The 20,041-nt window shown below is 34.0% G+C and overlaps 1 protein-coding gene across 1 annotated transcript in view; it reads left to right on the top strand.

The window, feature by feature from the left end:
• The window catches only part of LOC124821401 (uncharacterized), an 84,050-nt gene that overhangs the window by 12,955 nt on the left and 51,054 nt on the right, over positions 1-20,041 (top strand). The window contains 10 exon segments of the mRNA XM_088104650.1: positions 1,371-1,485; positions 6,600-7,466; positions 7,652-7,925; positions 8,002-8,438; positions 8,599-8,725; positions 8,805-8,929; positions 12,291-12,946; positions 13,050-13,167; positions 13,256-13,372; positions 13,603-13,694. Coding sequence (XP_087960776.1) covers positions 1,371-1,485; positions 6,600-7,466; positions 7,652-7,925; positions 8,002-8,438; positions 8,599-8,725; positions 8,805-8,929; positions 12,291-12,946; positions 13,050-13,167; positions 13,256-13,372; positions 13,603-13,694 — 2,928 coding nt within the window.

Raw genomic sequence — 20,041 nt, 5'->3', positions numbered from 1 at the left:
TCTGTACAAACCGTTCACATTGGATATTCTATTTAATGTACATTTTTTTCGGCCAATATTGTTTACCACTGATGTTTTTCAGCTAGGACTGTTTACTGCTAATGTTTTTCCAACAACTACTATTTATTACTGCTGATGTTTTCCTACAAGTGCAGTTTACTCTTGGGCCCTCTAACCCTTTTTAATGAGCTTGACTCATGATACATATGTTCTAGCTTGAGGGGCATGGTTAAAATTATGATTTGAAAGGACGAAACACATTAAAGATTGATTGTCACTTTGATATGAAGAAAGTCAGGTCCAAGGAACTTGTATGTACACAACACATGGAATTCATTATCTTTCTTTTTGGTTTCTCTTTTGTCATCGACTGTGACTTGTTTTTTCAATACTCCTTTCAATAATGACAATTATAAGACATGGCTATAGATTTTGAAGATTTATAAGCCTCTCATTGCAATTTGGTCTTCTATCCATGATACTGAACATGACCAGAATTATAGTAAAAGTGTTAAAGGTGAAAAATAAATATTTTCTAAATATGTTTGAGTGATTATTGCACCCAGCAGAATGATATTATTTATATACAAGAGAATTAGAAAGAGGATGATTAATGCAATAAAAAAAGAAAGAAAAATTAAGATACCACCACTTTCTATGATGCATTGAACCTAGCTCTACCAATTACCAAGGCAACTTGGAAAAATAAACATTAAAGGAGTTCTTAGTCTTATTTCCGACACTCTACCTCTAGCTGAAGAGCAAATGATTTCATTCCGAGTATGAATACAATTCTTTCAAAAGCTGAACTGCTTAATCCTATGGCAGAATATTTATGAGTTGATTTTGTGACCTATAGAAGTTGGTTTTCTAACCATTGTTTTTTTGTGGAGCTTGATTTTTTTTTTAAATAGCAGGAAGTAACTTATTTTCTTGTAACAAGCTAAAGCTTAATAAGTTTCATCTTGATGTGGAGTGATTGAAATATATGGAATATCTGAAGATATTATCTAATAATATTAGAGTATGTTGGATGATATAGTAAGGAATATTCAAAGATATTACCTTGTAATATTTTAGAGTATCTTAAATGATGTCTTAAGATTTATTCTTCTTTTATATTTTGATTTACGTCCTTATTTAATAGGGTCTTTATGAATAGGAATGTCTTATAGGAACTCAATTTTCGAGAACATGAGTTATAGGCATATCATATCATGTATATAGGAATAAAATGTCCTATAATAATTTTGTATATTTTGTAATTAACTTACATTAAACGGACTCTGTTTTGCAGTTCACACAGTTTTTATTATCTTTTACATTTTATTTTTCTCCTTGTAACATTTACTATTGATTTGATATTGCAGGAATTGCATTTATTCCTTGAGCACAACAATGTCTGCCTTATCAGCTGCTTCTGACGTAACAGCTGAAGGATTCACTCTGTTAACATTTTTGGATGAGGTCTATATGATCTATAAGGTTATATCTTTTCTCTCTATTTAAGTCTAATGATATTTATTTTGTCGTATAGGTACGTGGATAAATTTGTTTTCAGAGTGGTATTAAATATTTCTTATGTATTGCTTAGTATTTTTCAAGTGATAAGTGAGCACTATTCTTTATTAAAGCAGTTAATGTTGGTGTTAATATTTTATTTTGATTTCTATTAAGATAAATTTAGGGCAATGGAGATGTTGAGATATATAGGATAAATGTAAAATACCTGTAAAACATTTATTTATTTACTTCTTATTTAGTTGTGGGAAAGAGATTTTTTATGTCTGTAATGATATTCATTGAAAGTTATTGTATATTTCACTGTTTATGTTTTTGTATTGTAAGATTTTAAGACTTTGTTAGGACACAACCTCCTATATTGAAAGTCCATAAAGGAAGAAACAAGGGAAAAAAAAATCAGCTTTTTGTTTTAATTCAAACAGCAGTGAAATCTCTTAGTTAAGTTTTTGTTGTGTTGGGAAACTTTTATAAATATAGGTGTGTTTTCAGGTTTGGGGGGGAGGGAGAAAATTAGTTGATTAGTGGGAGGTTCCTGGATCCTTTAAGTGCCAAGCGTGTGTCTTTAAAGGAATTTTTGAAACTTCTTTACGCAATTCTCAGTTCCTTTGTTTGAGTTTCCTTTCCTTTTTTTGAGTTTCTAATCCAGTTTTTATAAACTGGTATCAGAGCTCGATTGGGGCTCTGTCAGTTAATACACATGGTGACTACTAGAATGATGGAATCAAGTGTGGAGACTTTGGAGAAAACCTTAGCCACAGGGATTCAGCTACAGGAAGGTTTTGAAGAAAGATTGCTTTCAAGATTATCCCTAAGGGATGTAGATTTGAAAGCCAGATTCTTACAACAAGATTCTCGCATAGGTTGGTTACAGAGGCTTGTGGAAAGATTTGTGCAAGAGGGAGGAGGGAAGAATGCAAGTGCGGAAAATACTGTGAACCAGAGGGTCTCAACTGTGTTTGCACAAGAGGAGTCAGTGGGTGAAGAGTTTTGTGGAATTTAGAGATGTGATAAGTGGACGACATTGGATATTCCAGTTTTCGAGGGAGAATATGCTACTAGGTGGATAGGTAAAGTGGAAAGATATTTTCGACCGAGAGGTGTGCAAGAAGAGGGGAAAATGGAAGCTGTTATGGTGGCAATAGAAGGAATTGCCTTATCTTGGTTGCAGTGGTGGGAAATGTGCAATCCAAACCAATCTTGGGTTGTTTTCATGAACGCAATCAGTTTTGGTGGCAGAGCCTTTGGAATCGTTGTTGGCTCTGAAGCAGGAGAACTCTGTGAGTGAATTCATCATTCAATTTGAAAGGTTTGCTGGAGTTATTAAGGGATTGGAACAGCAGTATTTGATGAAGATTTTTTCTAATGGGCTGTGGGAAGAGATCAGAGCAGAATTGAAATTGTATAAAATAACAAATCTTTCGGAAATAATGAATGAAGCCCATGCTATTGAAAGGAAAAATTATAGACTCAGGAGGGGACATGAATTTCCCTATTCAAAGAGGAACAAAGGAATTGATAACAGCATCTCCAAGATTAATGATAGCAGCTAATAAAGCACCACCCACAGATCATCGGCAGAAGCAAATTCTTTTTCTCAATCTGTTACCAGCAAGAGAAATAATGAGGAAAAGGCTAAAAATGATGGCCACAGCAAGGACAACTTTAAAAGGTTGACACAAGCAGAGCTCCAAGAAAAAATCAGAAAAGGAGAATGTTTTTGCTGTGATGAAAAATATAATGTGAATCAGGTTTGCAAGAACAAACAACTCAATGTGATGATGTTAATTGATGGGCAAGCGGAAGGAGAGCACGAAAATGGAGGAAGTTTCTATAATGGTTGAAATTTTCCAAGTTCAATCTTGAAGACAAGGTGAATCTTTATGGGCCGGGTATTGTTAGGACACAACCTCCTATTATGAAAGTCCTTAAAAGAAAAAACAAGGGAAATGGAAAATGCAGCTATTTGTTTTAATTCAAACGGCTGTGAAATCTTTAGTTGTTATCATTGTAGTTAGAATCGTACTATTCGAATCGAAATTCATTGAAAAAATTCTCCCCCAGCAATACATATCGTTTAATGAATCGTATTGTAACCTGAATCATAGTATGAATCTCTGAATCAGATGTGAATAGTGTGATTTGTGATTTGGTTTTCGTTACATATGATTCATGATGAAGGAACAAAAACTGAAAAAATAAGACAGAAAGACAGGAAAAGAAACTCAACGAAGATGAAAGTTCAGTGGAAAAGATAAACAGCAAGAAAATAAATAGTGGAAAATCAAATAATAGAACAGCAGAAGACACAGTAAAAAGTAATTTGGAGAAGATGAATAGTGAGAAGGGAGAAGATGAAATCAGGAGAAGATGGGAGAGGATGAACAGAAAAGGGAGAGGAAATCAACCTATTAGAAGTTTAACCCATGAACAGTGAGAAGATGAGCGTCTGAGAAAGTGTTAATATATAATGGTTCTTATATTGTTTTAGTTATTGTTTACTATTTTCTTTTATAAAATTTTTTCAATTTAAATTAGTATATATTTATTCTTATATTTTTTATACTACATTAGTCGATATTTAAGGATTTTTTTATTAAATTTATTTGAAAAGGAAATAAATTTGAATTTATATGCAATTTTTGTTATATTCTTTATTTTTCTATAAATAATAGTGATTGTTTAAGGGTTTTGTTTATTTTATCTTTTAAGTTATACGAGTTATGTACCTTAAGATTCAAAATAAGATTTGATTTGTGATTCAAATTCATGTAAAACAATTCACCGTTTGAATCTCGATTCAATAACCATGGTTGTTATGTTGGGAAACTTGTATAAATATAGGTGTGTTTTCAAGTTTGGGGAGGAGGGAGAAAATTAGTTGATTAGCGGGAGGTTCCTGGACCCTTGAAGTGCCAAGGGGTGTCTGTAAAGGAATTTCTGAAACTTCTTTACGCAATTCTCAATTCCTTTGTTTGAGTTTCCTTTCCTTTTTTTTTTTTTTAGTTTCTGATCCAGTTTATATAAGACTTTTGTCTCAAAGCCAGTCTCGTTTTGCTCCCCAACATTCTACACTATTTTAACTGGTTGGATGCAGTATCTGCCTGATGGTAGGCCAACAATTAAGAGAGTCTGTTAAATCCTGGCTAGTTGAATGTCGCCAAAGGTTAGTTAGTGGTTTTGGAAACATGTTTAGATTAGTGTGATGGTTTATAGGTTCATTAGTTGCTATGTAGTTTCGTGATACATTTCTGTTTTATATTTGTCATTGTTTATTTCAGTACATTCTATATAAATATGATATCAGTTCAGTGTTTTGAAGCTTTGATACTGAAAAGTTCTCCCAAAGGATTACTTTTCTTTTGCTAGTCTAAGTTATAATATGGTATCAAGAGCCTACTTGTTTGTTCTCTTTGCTCTGCGCTTTCCTTTCTGTCTGTGGCTGTCCATATGAGACTTATCATGCACATGCTCTTTAATGAAGGTTGGGTGTGAATTAGAAGAATGTGAAATTGGAAGTGATACCTTTTTTTAATAGACATGAGAGTACTGAGGCATCACTGTGTTGTTTGCCATCCCAAATGTGTTGGTACCACTAAGAACATCAATTATATGCAACACCTCAACATATCATTAACGAAAGAAGCAATTACACAAAATAGTGGGGGGGAACCTGGCCCACTAATCCCTAACCCTATGAAAGGGTAAATCAATCTATTCCTGAAAAACTTTGGACAAATAAAGCTAGGAGCATTATGCCACCAAGTGTAATCTTGTGATCAAGTACCAAACTTAGCATATTTAACGGCACATTGATTACCCTCTCTAAAAGTGTGCAAAATACGAGTGCATATAGTATTACTTTTACAAAACAATTCAACCATCTATTACAAAGATCCCAAGGAATGATTGAAGTGTAGGATCGATCTTGAAAAACAAGTTGGGAGTCACACTCAATCCAAAGATTAGTCCATCCTTTGGAGATTGCAAGGAGAACCTTTAGCCTCCCCATCAATATTACCTTTAAATCCAATGAAAAGGAGGAGGAAGCCAAAAAACAGGAACATAGGACATAATCTTCCTAGGATGTATGTCTACACCAAAACTTTTAAGAATAATGAGTTCTTGCCTTTGGACATTTTACAATGAGTATAACAATTCCCAGCCCAATTGACCTCAACACAAAGCATGTTTTGAATTCTCTCATTGGATAAATAATGATTATCAAAACAAATCTCATTCCTAGTTGTTCATATAGCTTTCATTACACCAAATAAAGAAGTATGTGTAACAGTCTCAGCTTAAATGCTCCAAGATATTTGCAAGAAACAAATAATGGAAGAGCCAGAATCAGCAGCAATGTGGCATTGGAAAGATTTGCTAAGCTAGACCAGAGACGTTTCGCAAAGTTTCATCCAAAAAACAAGTGTTGCGTAGGTTGAGTAAAACGAAAATTATATGCAGTTGTAAGACTGAGTGCCTTGACAGAACCATTCCATCTATAAGCCCATCCTCTATCGTAAACTGAAATCAGACTAAACCAGAAATTGCAGCAGTGAGAACAAGATGTTTAGAACTATTAACATAGTGTTCAGACCTCAATCCATTTGATATAAAAGTATGCTACCTTAGCCTTCAATTTGCTGTGTTAGTGATCTGTTTGGAAGTTGCCTACGATGATGGCTAGGCATAAGGGGCACATACTTTGGAGGCTGGGTACTCAATTGCTCAGCAGTGAGGGGCCAAGAACAGTTGAAAATAGGCTCCTAGGTGGGGAATAACGATGTAAACTTGAATGAATATTAAAATCATGCAAGACATTATATTTATAGGCTAAGCAATATGCTCACTTTCCTTAAGCAAGACAGTTTTTTAATTGCTAACTAAGAATCAGCTGTTCTTTTCAATAATTATGGTACAGTTAGTGCAGGACTGTGACAAAAGTGGTGTTTTTTCTTCAAAAATACATGGTTATTTTGCTTTCCTTTTACTTTCTTCAATAGAAAAGTTAATAATTGCAATCCTACATTATGTACATTAGCAAATCATGACTCAAGGATATTTTTCTCTATTGACAGGCTGTGACAGGTTTGTCTGCTGTGGTATGTTATCTGTTTAGTAGTAGCTCTGGTGATACTGGTTTCGTGTATCCTGAAATTATGAAACAAGAATCATTGTTTGCAGCACCTGATAGAAGTGAGACAACTACCACAAGGGCTTTATTGACAAATAATGTCTGCCCTTTTTTTATTGATGTGACTTGCAGATTCAAGTCTATGGAGATTGTTCTTCATAATTCTAGGACAAGTGATGGTTTAGAGAGTTTTGCCACTATTTTTCACTCTTTAACTGGCAACAAAATGGCTGTGCATAAGTTGCCTGAGCATGGAATTTGGATGTTGGTTCAAAACACAACTGTTGTAATATCTTGCGAAGAAGGGAAAATGGATCTCCTGACTGATTTATCAGGAATCCTTTCTTTCGTTTTTGAATATCAGAGTTCAATTGGAACCAACATAGATCATATTGTTCCTGAAAGTTTACTGCTGCAGTCTATTAATTGCTTACATGAAGTATCTCTTTCTGGTTTCTCGTTTACTTTGAGCTTGGGTCTTGTTCAAAATGCTCTATCTTCAGGTAATGCAGGAAAAACATTTGGTAGTTCTAATGGAAATTCTTCTTACTTTGTACGTGAAACTAATTTGACAGCCTTTGAAAGGTCAAGTAATCTATCTCCCCAATCAATTCTCAAAATGGGGTCTCCATCAAATACCTGTGTGCCAGCTTCAACAAATCACTGGTTACTAATAGATGTTGCAGTAACTAGTATATTCATAGGGAGATGCTCACTGAAAAGTGAACTGATTCAAGCACATAAACTGAACAAGCTTTTGTCTTTGCTTTCAATTGGAGGAGAATTTCATATTATATCCTGGGAGATTCAGGTAATTATTTAAGGAGCTAGAAAGGGAAATGTAATCTTGAAGGCATGTTCCTGCATCTTTTATTTGCGCTTTCTGTTATAAATTGAATGGCAAGGACTTTATCTTTTTTACAGATGAAGCTATTTTCTTTGTCAGGATTTAAGGCATACAACTTGTCATACTAAAATTTTAATGTTATTCAACAGGGTGGATTCTTTTTGCTTGAAACAACATCTTTACCAATGGCCATTGATAGCTATTCTTCATATCTTTGTTATATTGGGAATCTCACTTCTGATGCAAAGCTACCTAAAACTGGCACCAAGTGGGAACAGAATGTCAGAGAGAACTATACTTCACATGATGTTATTGATCGAGGAGCTATTAGCACTTCTCAACAAGCTGCAAGTAGATTGCCAGAAGCATGTGACTTTTCTTTGTCTCACTTTACTTTTGTTTTAGCACATGAAAATGAATCTGGTACATAACCTCTTCTCTAGTTTTGTTGTGTAACTGTATTTTTCTTTCCCAAATATAATACAATTCAGTGCTGCAGGTTGTATCCAAGAAATTGTAGTAGAGGTTGACATCCATATGAATTTTGCTTTGGCAATTACTGGGATGAAATTAACAATTGACCTTTCTCGTTTATCAATTCTATCTCAAACTATTCAGAGGAGAGTGGAAGATGAAGCAGCAATTCCACATTTTTCTTCTGTCACATCAAAAGATTTGCCACCTCTGCATGCTTCCGGAAATCCTCTTTCAGGATTTCAGAATTTTGGTCAATTGAACTCAATTAGTGATGCAAGTTGTTCAAAAAACACTCTTCCTATTCAGGTTATTAGTCATCAGAACCAAATTTTGAAAAACTTAAGAGCTTTCCTGTCGCTGGAGAGGCCAGATAATGGTGTTATGCTTTTTTCCCGGTGTTGGTTTGGCATTGGTTCTCTTTTAGGTTTTGATATCACACTTTCTATAGCTGAAATTCAGGTGAACTTTCTAATTATTCTTTATTTTTATTAAATATTCAGTTCATTGTCCCTGCTGCTTTGTTTTTCAATCAAATTTAGCGGCCTTTTGTCATTGCTGCATGTACTGATACTAATGTTACATTTGTTCTAACTTATATTTTGTCATGACAATATGGCAGACAATTATGTCAATGTCCTCCTCACTCTCTGAGATATCTAGTCAGAATACAATAAAAAAATTGGAGAAAAATGATTGGTCTTCTAGCCATGAAGTTGACAATTGTTTGGAAGCAATGATTCCTGATGGTACTCAGGCTCAGCTATATGTTATCTGTTTATAGTCTTTCGTGAAATTTCAATTGTAATTAGCAATGATTGTGTGTAGGGGCAATTGTTGCTATCCAGGATGTCAACCAACACATGTATTTTACAGTTGAAGGTGAAGAAAAGACTTTCAGAGTAGGTGGTGTCATTCATTATTCTCTGGTAGGAGAAAGGGCTCTTTTCAGGGTAAGAATTATGTTTAAAATATCTTTCTATTTTCTTTTAATTCATTTTTCAATCTTCTGTTCTATCTCTTAGTTGCTATAAATTTTGCAGATCTTCCTATTTCAATTATAATAATATATTATAATTTTGCCATCTCAAAATTTAAAAAGAATAATATATTTCTTTCTATATTTCAATAATGAGGTCATTGGACCTATATATACGTGAGCCTGGTGTTTATTTTCGTAAATATAGAGTTAATTTTAAGGAAGCAAATCTCTGTAATTATGGGATTGTTTTTAAATACATAATCCTAGTTTTAATAGCAAGATACACTTGTAATAAAGATTTAAAATATGGCAAGGATAAAATAGCAAGTTAAATACTAAGATTTTGTCAATGTTTCTGTTGTTGCTAGTTGACTTACGTACTCCCCTATTTTGTTGGGGTCCTTGGATTCTAACATATACAAACTCTGCTCTTTAGCAATTAAAATGATCTTCCTTGTGATAAAGTCCTGAAAGACATGGTAAGAGAAGAAAAACACTAGTAAAAGTTCAAGTCTTTTGTAAGGATTTGTATAGAGATAAGACTATTGGTCAGTGTTGGGACATATAAAACACCCTTTAATTTAATAAATGATTCTAACATTATATTCCTGATTCACCATATGTATGCTATCACCATTTACAAATGTAATGAGTTGTTTTCTATTTGTTTTAATGTATGAATTGAAAAAATAGGAAACAATCATTTGATGAATGGTTCTTGAATCAACTATCCAAACACCCTAAGATACTTGCCCAACTGTATTGAATGAATTCTTATCTTTGATGGACTTAATTGTTCATTTATTGTTTTCAAACGATCAAGCTCCTACTTATAGGGTCTCGTTTCAAGTTTTCGTGGAGGTAGAATAGTGGGTTGATTTGTTTTTCATGCTCTAAGGTAGTATTGCTTGTCCGTTTTTGTTATGTTCCTTTGTTTCCTTCTATTCACTCCAATCACACCAGACATGGTTTTGGAAGGTTAAGTTTATTACAATCTTAAAAAAATTAAAGGAGATCATATATTGTTCATTTAATAGTCAACATCAACAGGAGTGAAAATGCTGTGTATGTAGAATTGTTCTAAATTTTATGATGCCTTTTTTCAAATTGAAAATAGAATTGACCATATTTTTACCTTATTTTGGTTGGAAATCTATTAACTTCGTCAAGCTTTTCTTGTGATAAAACATTCCTCAAATTAAATTGTTCTAATTCCAAGCAATAAACGTTGAGGATTACAAAACAAATTAGGCTTGGTTGGCTGGCTGGCATGCTATGAATTTGACAGGACAAGGTAGCATTTTCAGCTCGCCCTGCCTAACCCATTTACATATTTAAAATTTTTTTATATTATATGTAGAATATTAAAATTGACTTTCAAAAATCAAATAAAAAAAAGACTAATTTACGATTACAATTTTGTGTGTTGCCTGAAGGATGCAAACAAGCAATGACATTTAATTTAAATCATGAACACTTTTAAATTAAGTTTCAGTATTGATTATAATCGAGTTATTTGACTAGTAAAAGCAACCATCCTTTCAATTCATCCAATTAGAGATAGTAATTAACTAGTTAAAGATTCAAAAAATATTCACCATGTTAAAATGATTAGTAAGAAACAAGTCAAAAGGGGCACTACCGTGGTACCATGTTGACAAGAGAGAAAACGAGAAGAAATATAATGAATTTCATGGGTGGTACACATGAAAATTCTTAATTTGATGAAAAAGAAATGACAAGGAACAAAATCACTATGTTATGATGGAAAATATATTTTAAAATATTTCCCAATCAAATTGAGTCAATACACAAATAGGTCCCTGAAAGATGAGTGTGTTGGTTGATAGATCCCTAATTAAAATTTTCATGTAAATGAGTTATTGAAAAATTCATTTGCCTGCATTGAACTAGAACATTAATGTGGTTCAATTTCAAGTAGGTGTTTTTTGAAATAATCTATTTTCATCGAGAGGATGCAGTTGGAAAACAAACTCTAAATAATGAATGCTTCCACTCTTGCTTGTGAACTACAATGTAGGTTGTTATAAGAAAGTGAGTTTAAGTTTAACTCATCCTTGTAAAGGATGACTTGTAAGGCGAGGTTTGCCTCACATGTACACTATTAATTGGTTTATTTGTAATTGATATGAGATCTCCAACACATCCTCTGTCACGTCGAGGCATGGACATCTTGTATGTGTGACTAGATATTTGTGGGTAGTTCGATAGTAGGTAGTACGATATGCCTAAGAAATTTTGCTAGGATAGATTCCAATATAGTGTAGTAAGTATCGTATGACTCAAGATACAAATTAAACAATACGAATAGTAAGGTGTATCATTTTTGCTTCCGAATCATACTCGAATTGTACTATACAAGTGTGAATCGAATGAATCTTGATTTGAGATACGGATCTACCCTCAATGTGAAACCCTAATTTTTTTTGCTTTTTTTTTGTGCCTTGAAACTTTTTAATGTTGGTCTCTGTTCGCGGTGCCTCTTGCTACCTCGCGGTGTAGTCCTTCCCAGGGACGAAGGAGAAGAAGCTAACAGACCTTGTGGCGGCGACTCAAAGCAATGGCGATTCTTTGGGTCTCAAGGCATCAACGTGGCTGCCATGACCTGACCTTTTGCGTTTGTGGTTAAAGAGAGACAAGCTAGGGTGTCTGAGTGGGTTGAAAATAGAGATGTTTTTAACCTAAAAGTTTAGCCCATTTAAAGCTATCAAAAGCCAATTACTAAAGTAACTCTCTAAAATTGTAGCACACCCAAAAGGAAAAAAGGTGATTATCAAAACCGTCATTGCACACAAAAAAGTTATTCTTTTGGAGTCAAATATTTATGAACCCATTTATTTATTTATTTTTCATTATACAAAGGAGGTGGGTTATAAAACCTATCTCAATCCAATAATTATAATATTAACTTAATTTATTACTATATAATCACTCTTTTTTAATGTAATTATTATTATTAATTACATTTTTACATGTTTGTATGTCTTGTATGTTATATTTTTTAAATGTTTATGAATCATAGGATTCACTATACTAAACATAAGCTCTGTGATACACGATATGATTCACGATTTAGCTACCATCCTCTAATACTATATTAGAAAGTCAATTTAAACTTAACTTATTCTTTCAAAACCCGCTTATAAGAGGAGATTTGTCCTACTTATACTATATATTGGCCTTATTTCATGGATGTGGAATCTCCAATAGTTTTATTTTTTTCTGCTGTGTCTTTTAGCTAAATTTCATGTATTTTTTTTCTAGTATCATGATGTGTACATAGCAAATGTGTTAACTAAGCTTTTCCACAGGTCAAACATATTCCTCAAAGGGGGTGGAATTCTACAGTTTTGTGGTTTTCCTTTATATCATTGTTTGCTAAGAATGATATGGGTGTTCCGTTGAGATTAAATTTTCGACCAGGATCGTGTTTTGTTGACATCTGTTGTGCTAATGATGGAGGATGTGCACTATGGAGAGCCAATCCTGCTCAGGGCGAAAATGATGTAGGATTCATTGACTCAGAGGTTAACAATCAATCCTTCAAGAGGACTTTCTACCTTGTGAACAAAAAGAACGACTCTGCTATTGCTTTTGTAGATGGTGCTTTAGAGTTTGTCAAGAAGCCTGGAAATCCAATCAAGTTCAAAATTTTTAATCATATTACTGCTGCTCATAGTGCTTCGGAGATAGCTAGTTATCCTAGAATGGCTACGGAAACTACTCTATACACAGATGAAGAAAGTACTTCCTGGCAGGGTGGAAAACTTCCTTGTATTGATATTAAAGTTGAAAAAGTTTCTCTGAATATTGTTCATGAACTTTCAGATACGGAGTATCTCTTCCCTCTCATTTGCTTGCTCCTGAACAGTACACAACTCAATATACAAACATTAGCAAAGAAATCCAGGGTCATTGGCACATCATGTGCAGAAGCGCATTATTTTGATGTTGAAAGAAACTTATGGTTAGTTTAAATTCTCATTTGAAATGTTCACTCCTGTACACAGTTTTTACACATTTAAATTGAACTACATTCGTGATATTACTTAATTTTTTTAAAAATTTAGGGGAGAACTTCTCCGTCCTGTGGAAATTTGCCTTTTTTACCGATCTAACATGGAAGCTCAGCTTTCAGAAAATAGATCTCATGCTGTGCCTGTTAATTACTTCTGCAGAATGAAAGAGGTTGTTAGAGTTATATCTGTCTTTTGTTTCTTCATTTTCATTTTGACATTATATCTTCATTTCTAAAATTTATTGATCATCTGGACAGCTGGATGTTTTCTTGAATGAGAATTCATTGGACGTGCTTCTCTTTTTGATTGGGAAATTGAATCTATCTGGTCCTTACTCACTCCGAAACTCCATCATTCAAGCTAACTGCTGCAAGGTTCTAGCTATGGTGCTTCAACTTGTTTTTACCATTATTTAGAAACAAGTGAACCTAATAAATGATCTTTCATTTTCAATTTTTTCTTAAGCTCGTAATTCTTGGCGTGAGATTCTCTTTTTTTATATCTGGTTTACCTTATGCCAAATAAAATAATGTTTTAGGCTCTTCCAAATTAGTTGTGCAATTGATATAATTATGATCTACTAATAATAATTGCTAGATGGCAGGTGGAAAATGAAACAGGCTTAAATCTTCATGTTCACTTTGACCAGCAAAGTATTATAATACCCAGAAAGCAATCTGCGTCTATTCTATTAAGGTATGTTAAAGTTATACTGCGGTTGCAGCAGCAGTTACAACAATTTACTTCTTCAATTAATTTCTGTTTTATTTTTTAAAAAAGATGTTTGACTGTTTCAAATATCTTAGTCAGTTTCAGATTTTTTAGGAAGTTGTTAAACATGGAATTGTGTCCCATGTATTCCTACTTTTATGCTTTGTGCAGTTTGAATCTTTGCTGTATTTAAAGTGTTTATCAATTCAATAAAAGTTGTAGCTTTTATTCAGAAAATCTCCAACAAATTGGTATCAGAGCTCTCTTCTTGAGGGACCTGTGGGAAATCATTTTTAATCTCTATGGCTTCAGAAACCCCATACACGGCACTGGCACCACCCGTTTTTGACGGTGAAGGCTATCATGTCTGGGCAGCAAGGATGGAGGCTCATCTTGAGGCAAATGATCTTTGGGAAGCTGTGGAAGAGGAGTATGAAGTTCTTCCATTACCTACAAACCCAACAGTGGCACAGATAAAAACTCACAAGGAGAGAAAATCAAGAAAATCAAAGGCACGAGCTTCATTATTTGTTGCAGTCTCTCCTGAAATCTTTCTCAGAATTATGACGATAAAATCAGCTTTTGAAGTCTGGAATTTCTTAAAAAAGGAGTATGAAGGCGATGAAAGGATTAAAGGAATGAAAATTCTAAATCTTATTAGAGAGTTTGAATTCCAGAAGATGGATGAATCTGAAACAGTGAAGGAGTACTTTGATAAATTACTCAAAATCGCAAACAAAGTAAGATTACTTGGTTCTGAATTTTCTGATTCCAGATTAGTACAAAAAATTCTTGTGACTATTCCTGAAAGGTTTGAAGCTACCATTACTTCCCTGGAAAACTCCAGAAACCTGTCCAATATTACTTTGGCAGAATTGTTGAATGCGTTGCAGGCACAAGAACAAAGAAGGCTTATGAGGTCTGAAGGATCTATTGAAGGAGCACTAGCTGCAAAGGCTAGCTCGAGTTATGGGCGAAAAGAAAAAAAATTTGAAAGTTACAGGGACAACCCTGATTTTTCTCCTTGTAAACATTGTGGAAGAAAAAATCATCCATCTTCAAAGTGCTGGAGAAAACCTGACCAGCAATGTGAAAAATGCTTGAAAATGGGACATCATCAAAGAATTTGCAGAAGCAACAATCAGCAAAAGATAGTCACACAAGAGAATGTCCAACAAAAGAATGTTGCCCAAGTTGCTGATGAAGAAGAAGAGCAACTTTTCGTGGCCACTTGCCTTGCCATTCCCAATTCAAGTGAGAAGTGGCTAATTGATAGTGGTTGCACTAATCATATGACATTTGATCGTGATCTCTTTAAGAAATTGGATACTTCTGTGATTTCCAGAGTAAAGATTGGAAATGGAGAATATATTGAAGTCAAAGGAAAAGGCACAGTAGCAATTGAAAGTGTTTCAGGTACAAAACTTATCAAAGATGTGTTATTTGTACCTAACATCAGTCAAAATTTGTTGAGTGTTGGACAGTTGATTCAAAAAGGTTTCAAAGTCATTTTTGAAAGTGATAAGTGTTTGATCAAAGATACAAATAACAACGAGGTATTCAATGTACAAATGAAAGGAAAAAGCTTTGCGCTTGATCCAATGAAGGAGGAGCAAACAGCATTCTCTGCAACAAATGTCCACACTGAAGTTTGGCACAAAAGGCTTGGACACTTCAATCATCCAGCAGTTGTGAATCTGCAAAGAACAAAATTGGTTCAAGATCTCCCTTGTCTTGAATCTGAAATTCCAAACTGTAGAACTTGTCAACAAGGAAAGCAATCAAGACTTCCATTCAAACAGTCAACTTGGAGAGCTACAGAAAAATTGCAATTGATACACACAGATGTGGCAGGACCTCACAGTACTCCATCTCTAAATGGCAGCAGGTATTTTTTGATTTTTATAGATGACTACTCCAGAATGTGTTGGATATATTTTCTTAAACACAAGTCAGAAGTTGCTAGTATATTTTGGAAATTCAAGCAATGGATTGAAACACAAAGTAGTTATAAAATCCAAGCATTGAGATCTGACAACGGCAAGGAGTACACTTCAAATCAATTTAATTTTTTTTGTGAAGAAGCGGGAATCGAACACCAACTCACAGCACCATATACTCCACAACAAAATGGAGTCAGTGAAAGAAAGAACCGCACCATTATGGAAATGGCTCGATGTTTAATGTTTGAGAAACATTTGCCAAAAGAGTATTGGGCTGAAGCTGCACACACTGCAGTTTTCCTTCTTAACAGGCTTCCCACAAAAGCTATCATAAAGAAAACTCCATATGAAGCTTGGTATGGTTTTAAACCCTCTCTGAAAAATCTCAAAGTATTTGGTTGCTTGTGTTTTGTTTATATTCCACAGATAAAACGAGATAAGTTAGACAAAAAAGCAGAAGCAGGGATTTTTGTCGGGTATAGCTCAAACTCTAAAGCTTATAGAATTTTCCAACCAAACACTAGGAAAATTTTAATAAGCAGAGATGTTCATTTCATGGAAAATGATGAGTGGGATGAAGAACAAGTAGCTGAATTTCATGATCAAGTTTCAAAATCTCAACTTGATACAAATGAGTTGATTGATGACATTCCAATTAGAGGTATGAGATCAATTTATGATATTTACCAAAGATGTAATGTAGCTGTACTTGAACCAACAGATTTTTGGGAAGCAGAAAAAGACTCCAAATGGATTACAGCAATGAAAGAAGAACTCTTAATGATTGAAAAAAATGAAACGTGGAAGTTGGTGAAAAGACCCACAAATAGAAAAGTGATTGGTGTGAAGTGGGTATTTAGAACAAAGTTGAATCCTGATGGCTCAATCAACAAGCATAAAGCGAGACTTGTTGTAAAAGGGTATGCTCAAATTTTTGGTGTTGATTTTTCTGACACTTTTGCTCCTGTTGCCAGATTAGACACAATCAGACTTATGCTTGCAATAGCAGTACAAAAGGGTTGGAAAGTTTACCAACTTGATGTTAAGTCAGCATTCTTAAATGGTTTATTGGAGGAGGAGATTTATGTTGAACAACCCGAAGGTTTCACTGTGAAAGGGCAAGAAGATGATGTGTATTTGCTTAAAAAGGCTTTATATGGCCTAAAACAGGCCCCTAGAGCATGGTACAGCAGAATTGATGAGTACTTGATGAAATTAGGATTCAAGAGAAGTCTTAATGAAGCTACTCTCTACATTAAAGGTGATGAAATACATTTCATTTTTATCTCATTATATGTGGATGATTTGCTGGTTACAGGAAGCAATGAAGAACTTGTGAGAAAATTCAAAGAAGATATGAAGCAAATTTTTGAGATGACAGATTTGGGGGAAATGGCTTATTTTCTAGGAATGGAAATAAATCAGAAAAATGGAGAAGTATTCATCTGTCAAAAGAAGTATATTAAAGAAATTCTAAAAAAGTTTAAAATGGATGAATGCAAGAGCGTAGATACTCCAATGTGCCAAAAGGAAAAGTTGAGCAAAAAGGATGAAGCCGAACCAGTTGATGAAACCTTTTATAGAAGTCTAGTTGGTTGCTTAATGTACTTAACAACTACTAGACCTGATATCTTACATTCTGTAAGTCTGTTATCTAGATTTACAAATTGTGCAACTGAGACACATCTTATTGCTGCAAAAAGAGTTTTGAGGTACGTGAAAGGAACATTAAATTTTGGAATCAAATTCTGTGCAAGTCAAGATGATACACTGCAAGGATATTCTGATAGTGACTGGGGAGGCTCGCTGGATGACCTGAAAAGCACTTCAGGCTACTGTTTCTTGTTTGGATCATGTGTGTTCTCATGGTGCTGTAAAAAACAAAACACTGTAGCACAATCTACTGCAGAAGCTGAATTTATTGCAGCCAACGCTGCTGTAAATCAAGCCTTATGGTTAAGAAAGATTCTAGTTGATTTAAATATGAAGCAAGAAAAATGCACTAAAATATTTGTTGACAATCAAGCTGCTATTTCTATTTCAAGCAATCCTGTTTTTCATGGAAAAACCAAACATTTCAATATCAAATTATTCTTTCTCAGAGAAGTGCAAAAAGAAGGTACAGTTAGCTTGACATATTGCAAATCTGAATTGCAACTTGCTGATATATTTACCAAGCCTTTACCAAAAAGCAAGTTTGAATTTCTCAGAGAAAAGCTTGGAGTTTGCAGCAACCAAAGTAAGGAGGAGTGTTAAAGTTATACTGCGGTTGCAGCAGCAGTTACAACAATTTACTTCTTCAATTAATTTCTGTTTTATTTTTTAAAAAAGATGTTTGACTGTTTCAAATATCTTAGTCAGTTTCAGATTTTTTAGGAAGTTGTTAAACATGGAATTGTGTCCCATGTATTCCTACTTTTATGCTTTGTGCAGTTTGAATCTTTGCTGTATTTAAAGTGTTTATCAATTCAATAAAAGTTGTAGCTTTTATTCAGAAAATCTCCAACAAGGTATGCAATTATCTGTTTCCTTGTAGATTGTCATATTCCTTTGATTTTTGCTTTAGATAATATTTCATTGTATTATTTTAAGTACATATCCAGGAGATTTAATTACATTCCATTATTAGGAGGATTAATAGGCTGACAATATATTTTATATTTGTTGTACAACATTGTTTCCTCCTTCAACGAACAAGGAATAATTCATGAATCTTCGTGGGTGAAACTGTCATGGCAAAATGGGGTGGAAAATGAAAAATTGGGTGTCTTATAAATGTAGGTTGAGCATCTATTCTCCATAAAAATGTACCAAAACAATATTGGGAGGAAAGTATCCTTACCGCTACCTATTTGGTTAGACATCTACCCTTCAAAACTCTAAACAATAACAGCTTCATCCAACTACTCTCCAAATTCCTCTTAGAATTTAGGATAACAAATTATCTTATACATCGAGTGTTTGACTATGTATCCTTTGTCCATGTTCATTTTATTCACTAGGGGAAACATGATCCTTAGGCCGATTGAGTGGCATGTTTATTGGTTACTCTTCTACCCAAGAGGGATACAAATGTTACCACCCTCCAACAAAATGATTCCTTGTGTCTTGTGATGTGACCTATGATGAAAATACTCTATATTTTCAACCTTATCATTAGGGGAAAGCCCATGCATTGAAGATAAGGATAATTCATTCTTACTAAAAAACTGTCTCCCAAAATTAAGTTTGGTTGGAGATCTCATATGCACTAGAGATAAGGTCAATTTATAGTATATAAGTGGATGCAAATCTCACCATACAAGCTGATTTTGTGGGGTTGAGTTAGACTTAAAGTCTGTTTCTTAATATGGTATTAGAGTCATGGATTAAAGCCTATCGTCGTGAGATCTGTTGTTTGTTGGGCCTATTTTGCCATCTGTTATCAGGAGATTTGTTGTTTCTTGGGTCTATTGTGCCACCTATTATCGAGTCACTATCAAAATACCCATTAATATTTAGTCCCACTATCAAGATGTATCTATCTCAACGTGAGGGGAGTGTGTTGGAGATTCCACATCGACTAGAGATAAGGTGAGAGTATAGTACATAAGTAGGTTCCAACCTCACTTTACAAGCTGATTTTGTGGGATTGAATTAGGCTTAAAGTCCATTTCTTAACAAGTCCCATCAATACTCCACCAATTATTATGTCTATTACTTAACTTATATGGAAGAATCCTATGAAGGTTGAAATGGTTACTCTAGAAAAGGATAAAAGTAGGGAGTTGGCGGATCTACCTACATGAAAAAATCTTGTTGGATGTAGTTGGTTATTCACTACTAAAAACAAGGTAGATGAGACATTAGAAAGGTATTAGGCAAGGTTAGTAACTTAGGGATATTCTCAAACATATGGGATTGACTATCTTGAACTTTTTTACTTGTTGCAAAAATGAAAACTATTAGAACTTTGTTGTCTCTAGCAGCTAACCGTGGATGAAGTTTCAAGCAATTTGATGTCACAAATGGCTTTTTGCATGGCATTCTTGAGGAACAAATTTACATGGAGGTCACACGTCGAGTTAAAATCGAGGGAAAGGTGTGTAGACTATGAAAGGAACTCTATGTATTGAAACAATCTCCTAGAGCATGATTTGACAGGTTTACTATTGTAATGAAGAAGATCGGGTACAAGCAAAGTCATGGTGACCATACACTATATATTAAGAATTTAGCTTCAGGAGAATTTATTATTACACTAATTTTCAATATAAATGATTTAATTGTTACAAAAAAATGTTTGATAACAAAATTTGAAATTAAGGAGTTATGCATGTTGAAATATTTATTGGGTATGGAAATGGCTCATTCCCATCAGGGTCTTTTCATCTCTTGACAAAACTATGT

This window comes from Vigna umbellata, chromosome 1 (genome assembly GCF_029865625.1).
Source record: "Vigna umbellata cultivar VRB3 chromosome 1, Vumbellata_1.0, whole genome shotgun sequence".
In the NCBI taxonomy this organism is placed as follows: Eukaryota; Viridiplantae; Streptophyta; class Magnoliopsida; order Fabales; family Fabaceae; genus Vigna; species Vigna umbellata.
This window is presented reverse-complemented; position numbering and strand designations above follow the sequence as displayed.